General features: G+C 36.9%; 1 protein-coding gene across 1 annotated transcript; it reads left to right on the forward strand.

Annotated features, from left to right (window-relative positions):
- The first annotated feature begins 454 nt into the window (after positions 1 to 454).
- On the forward strand, positions 455 to 2,061 carry LOC109018822. Its single transcript, XM_019001006.2, has 3 exons — positions 455 to 597; positions 705 to 793; positions 984 to 2,061. The coding sequence occupies exons 1-3, from the start codon at positions 526 to 528 to the stop codon at positions 1,813 to 1,815; spliced, it is 993 nt and encodes a 330-aa protein (XP_018856551.2). The 5' UTR covers positions 455 to 525; the 3' UTR covers positions 1,816 to 2,061.
- Positions 2,062 to 6,124: the final 4,063 nt, after the last annotated feature.

A 6,124-nucleotide genomic window follows, 5' to 3' on the forward strand; every position in this document is an offset into this window, starting at 1 on the left:
GACAAGAATTATTTTGAAATTTGGTATATACAAAAGAAAAATTATACTCAGCAGTCCTATACGGCATATCTACTTTTATTTTATTTTTATTTTTGTAATCTTAATAGGTGTGTAATGTGAGGATGCTGAGTAGAAGAACTCTATACAAAATGAATGATTTTTTTTTTTTTTTTGAAAAATTTACCATTATCTCATTGATTTTTTACGAACGTTGATATTTAGAAAAGGAAAATCATTGGATAAATTAAAAATACCCGAAAAATAACTTATGAGCAAGGCACTCCCAAATTCCAGTGTTACCCTCTCGCTTAATTGAATAATGGAGTGAAACCCCACCTGTCTTAAATGAACTTCCAACGGTCATATTCTCGAGATTCTTCGAGTTGTCTTGACCGTTTTGTCCTTCCCTCCCTAACATCCTCTTCTCCGCACTCTAAAAGATCTCAGCACCTTTGAGACTTTAGTAAGCCAGTTTTCCTCTCTTTTGAGCAAAGCCAACTTTATACAAATCATTAGTGGCTAATTATGGGGTGCTTTCTAGCTTGTTTTTCTACTCCCAAGCATCGAAATCCTCAAATAATGGCTTCTGGAGACCAAGTAAGCGTCCTTCCAAGCTTGATCTTTCGTGGGAATTTGAACATTTTATCAGCTTTTTTAGTTCTGATATCCTTTTTTTTTTCTTACTTTCTCTGAAACTTTTCCAGAGTCTTGAGGCTAACGAAGCTTTTCAAACCACTCTTCTACAAAAGCAAAAAGGCATTGAGAAACCCGTTACCCCCATCACGGAATCAGAGTGAGTTTTCCATTGTTACATGCTTGGATTTTGAATTTATCTTACATTTTTATAGTTCATTGTAATTCTGGGTAGATGCTATTTATCATTCTTGAGTTACTTATTTTAACTCAGTTACTTAAAAACGTTACTCCCTACCTTATTTATTGATGGATTTATATCTAGACGTTTGTTTACAATTTCAAAACAGAGTGAGAGTTGAAGTGCAGCCGAATCGCAGCGCCGGAAAGAAATTTACCTTTGAGGAGAAACAGAATGGAAATCGAGGAGGAGCTGAAGAAGGCAAACAGATTTCGGGTTTGATTGCTTCAAGCATTCTACCCTTTCCTTCGAACCACAGATATCAAAGGTTTGCAGGCGAGTTGGATTATGATGATAATGATGAAATTGGGAATGACGATTCACTGATTCAAGAAGAAACTTCGGAGTCATTGTTTTCTTTGTCCATTGATTCAAGAACGCACGTTGGTGCCATTGAAACCGGCGAAAAGGAGGTAAATAGTCCGATCCCGGTTCATGCTTCAACTCATGAGGAGCTCAAGACAAACGCAAGTCAGTGCTTTCGTTCAGTCCTGACGCCAATCGAAAATCTTACTCAAGGGAAGGCGGTCCAAGCAAAAACAGACACGCCTTTAATGAATAAAGCAAAGGAGAAAGTCAATTTAGAGCCAAAGTCCAATGATTTGAAGCCAAAACAAGAACAAATTCTTGTTGATACCAGCCTTTCAAGCTGGCTGGTTGTATCCGAATCTTCGCCCAGCTCCAGGAATAGTAGTAATTCTACTGGGAACTCAGCCTCTGAGAAAGCGAATTCAATTAGAAGTCATGAGAACAAGCCAGTTCTAGGAGCATTGACTCTTGAAGAGCACCTATGGTTTTCTGCATCTCCATCTTCGAGACTGTCAAAAAGCCAAAGTCCTGAGGACAAGCTGATTATAGGTACCGTTGGAAGTTACTGGAGTCATACTGGGCAGAGCAGGGATTCAGGCTCACTGGCTCAGGCCCTTCTTGTGAAGAAATGACAAAGGCAGGAAGCAAAAACAAAAAGGTATTAGTGAAGCGACTCATCCTATATGTGTTCAGTTGTTTTCTTGACTTTGGTGTCTAAGAGTTGTTTTTTGTTTGGGAAGAATGAGAAGATGAAATGGAATTCTACTCCATTCAAGGCAAGAATGGACAGAGCACTGCCTCAAGTGTAGCCTCATTTAATCGACTAGTGTACTAGCCAGATGATTGCAATTATCTGGTTTTCATGTATGGTATATGTACTAATTTAATTCAAGAAAGTTTTTTTATTTTCTCTGATTGTGTTTTTTACTTGTGGATAGGGGTGTGCATCCGGATAAGGATCATATTCGGATTCGTACCTGGATTTTTAATGACGGGCAGATACTCATCCGGTTAAACCCGGTTACAACCCAGGTAAACCCGGTCACAACCTGGGTGGATATCCAATTTTAGGATATCCGGATTATAACTGGTATATGGTTTTAACTCCACTTTTTTTAACTCCAGTTTTTTTGAACTCTAGTTTTTCATTTTGCATGTTAAAAAACGATCTCGTTTTGAAACAAAAATCCTGTTTTTGAAAAAAAAAATCCGGTTACGAATAACCGGTTAAATAGTTGGAAAAAAATTGATCCGTATGCACACCCCTACTTGTGGAGAGTAATCCGACTTTTAGATGGGCAAGGCAGGCTCATAGTTACCTTTTTGTTTCTCAAGATACCTCATCTGTAGGGTAAATAATTACACATTGCAGTTGCAGTTTCAGCAAATTGAAATTCCACATGGATATAGGTTTTGATCTGAACTCAAATATAGTTATTGATCTGAACTCAAATATAGTTATTGATGATTTAAGATAGGACTGATACAATGCTGAGAAGTGAGAGATACATAGGCACTTATAACAAGTTATTAATGGAGACGTTATGCTTAATTCAACCATATTATTTTGTAACCCATTTTACAATTGATCAATGTGATAATGCCGCTTCATAAAAAAATATTAAATTGATTTTGAATCTTGAGTATCACATCTAGTTTGAATCTCAAATTTTGCGTAATTGCCTTTAGCTTTCAGAGAATAATAAAAAAGTGACACAAAAATGTTGTGTATCTATTGTTTCTCATTGACGAGTCCTTCTATATAGCATCCACTATAGCGGTGCACACAATGCACACACTACGTGGATGCTTCTTATCATTTCGTGTTTTTTTTTTGGTGCAAAATGCACCAGACCCCTCTCTCTCTCTCTCTCTCATCATCTCTCTCCAGCGTCTCTCTCATCATCTCTCTCTCTCCTCGACTAATCAAATCTCTCTCTCCTCGATTCTCTCTCTCATCGGCTCTATCTCTCATCGTCTCTCTCTCCTCGACTATCTCTCTCATTGTCTCTCTCTCCTCGTCTCTCTCATCATCTCTCTCTCTCCTCAACTCTCTCTCTCATCTCAACTCTCTCTCTCTCTCTCATCGGCTCTCTCTCTCATCCCGACTTTCTCTCATCAGATCTCTCTCATCCTTCATCTCGGCTCCACTCTCTCTTTTCTCATCTCCTCTCTCTCTCCTCGTTTCTCTCTCTCATCAACTCTCTCTCAGTCCACTAATTTCGAATTTAAGAGATGTGTGGTCTAGATGATGCCACATAGTATATGCAAAAGTGACTGCTCCCAAATAGTAGTTTTTCTCCAGATTATTTCTTTTTGTAATAGAGTATGATTCACATTCCATAATTTTATTAATAGTCCTTATGACTAGGGGTGTAGAAACGGGTCGGTTTTTTTTTCCGGTCTGGTCTGAAACCCAGAATCCGAGTGTACTGCCCAGATTGCACCCAGGTGCGTGAGAAAAATTCGGATCCGGTTGCAGATCCGGATATGTGAACCGGTTATCCGTAACCAAGTCTTAAAAAAAAAAATTCTGCTCACAACACAATGTTATTTTTTATTTACACTGATTTAAAAGCTCATCCAAAATAAGGAAAGCCCACAAAGTTGTTTTTAAACAAAACAAAACAGAAGCCCAGCCAAAACAATTTAAATTACAAACAATGCCATCGTCTTCAACCTTAGAGCACTCCTAATGAATTCTTTATCTTATCATTTAAAATACATCACTAAAACTCATTTTTTCTATTTTACATACTGACTTTTACAATATGTCATCCATCAGCTTATTTATTTTTTCTCTATATCATTTAAATATTCTTGTTTTATTCTTTTTAAATATTTCATTTCTACCAATAAATTTACAATATCCATATATTTTTTTTATATTTGCAATTTATATTTATATTCAATGTAAAATAATTCAATCCTATATATGTAAAACAAAAACAGATAAGTCAAATAAAAATTAAAAATAAAATCAAATATGAAAATTTGGTTTAAAAATAATCCCAAGATATGTTTTAGAAGAAAATGAAATATATGTGTTTTAAATGATGAACAATAAAAAGAATTTGCTTATATGATAAAAATCAAAGTAAATAAAAATGAGGGAGTAAATGAAATATCAATAATAAAAAATTTTTTATAGGATGAACAGTATCCGCTGCATGTAGCGGGGTACTGTAGTTAAATGTATTTTACAATTCATTTTACATAATCAGATGGAGCTTCTTTTTGGAACAATTCTTCAAATTATTTACATTTTTTGTATAATACAAAAGCCATTGGGAGTGCTCTTAGGATTTGGCCACTGTTCATGTGAACAGTTAAAAAAAAAACAGCAACCTTTTGCTGCTGTGTTAGGGAGCTGTAGGTGCTAGAAAACTTTCCCGGGGAAGGCAGAGCATGCACTCGCCGGCATGCTCTGGACTTCTCGGAGTTCAGTAGGCTGCGCGGCACAGCGACTGTGGTGCGCTTAGCACCCATGTAACTGTGCTACAACCGTGCTACTGTGACATTGATTTCTGGATCGAAAATTTTCCATAGCCATAGACGTTTGAAGTCCCTTTAGGGAGTAGAGATTTGCAGAAAGAAGGGTATGGGGTGGACATGCAAATGGTTCATGGGGAGACTTGTGTTTGAGTAATTATTGCTCTCTGCAGCATAAGATAGAGAGGCAAAGAATAAGGGAATGATGACAAAAAAGGGAATTGAGATGGGAAATCCAAAAATGAGAAAAAGATTCCGGATATCTAGATTGAATCCGATTATCCATCTGGATTATTTTTGGATTAATTTGGATAGATAATTGCCCAATTTTTAGAATCTGGATCCAGATCCGGTTATAGCCGGATATCCGGATCCAGTTGCACACCTTTACTTATGATGGATAAATACCTAGATTACAAAAACTTCACCTTAAGGAGTACAATAAAATATCCAAAACAAAGGTGGAAAAAGATCTCTACAACTCTAACAAGCACAACATACAAACAAAAATATTCACAACTAATCTATACGGTATACACCTAATTAAGGCTACGTAGTTTACACCAACGGTATCTTGTTCCATTTACATATCAAATAAACACACTTCTCTTGGAATATTTACATCTCAAATAACCATAATCTGTCTAAACGTATCAAGCCCCACACTTCTCTTAGACTATTGCTATGATCCAAAAACTGGCAAGAATTACCCTTGGCACCATACTTTGGAAAACTTTCAAAGACTTCCTCCCATATGTAACGTAAAGCCACATATACCTCTGCTTTATTCATCAACCATTTGAGAACCAAGCAAGAATTAGAATCCAAATCAATACAAAAGCAAAACATCTAGAAATAAATAAAAAACCCCCTCAAAATCCCAAATGATACGTACACCACCATGTCTTCCCGGGTTACCAAAATAGTTGCTATCAAAATTCAATTTCACTCTACCTGGTGTAGGCTTTAACCATTTCAAGACTTTGACTGGAGAAAATAAAATAAAACTAAAACTTTCATTTGGAGGTTGAAGAAGATCTTCCATCTTGTCCCCTTGATATTTTGAGCTCAGATCCCTTTTATTAATTGTCACCGTGGGCCGGGAATGATTCTTTCTCCCTCTCCGGCTAGGTGGTTACAATACACACCTTAACAACTGGCACTATCCGGAGATCTTATTATTCTCTAAATTGGAAGTGGGAGAAAGATGATTTTATGGTTTTTGAAGTCATGTCCGAAAGAAAGGAAAAGTTTCCCCTCATATTGTTTCTGTCTTATTACCTTAGTAGTGTTGTTACAAAAAGCAATGGGTGAGAAATCTCTCCTCACCCATATAGCTAGGCACACTGTGCACTTAAATGCGCAGTGCATGTAGAACTTCCACCCAGCATTTCACGCACCAAGAGCACCTTCCACGCCACAGGCTGTGCATGTAGCACATGCACCCAC

The sequence above is a fragment of the Juglans regia genome, chromosome 11, assembly GCF_001411555.2.
Source record: "Juglans regia cultivar Chandler chromosome 11, Walnut 2.0, whole genome shotgun sequence".
Classification (NCBI taxonomy): domain Eukaryota; kingdom Viridiplantae; phylum Streptophyta; class Magnoliopsida; order Fagales; family Juglandaceae; genus Juglans; species Juglans regia.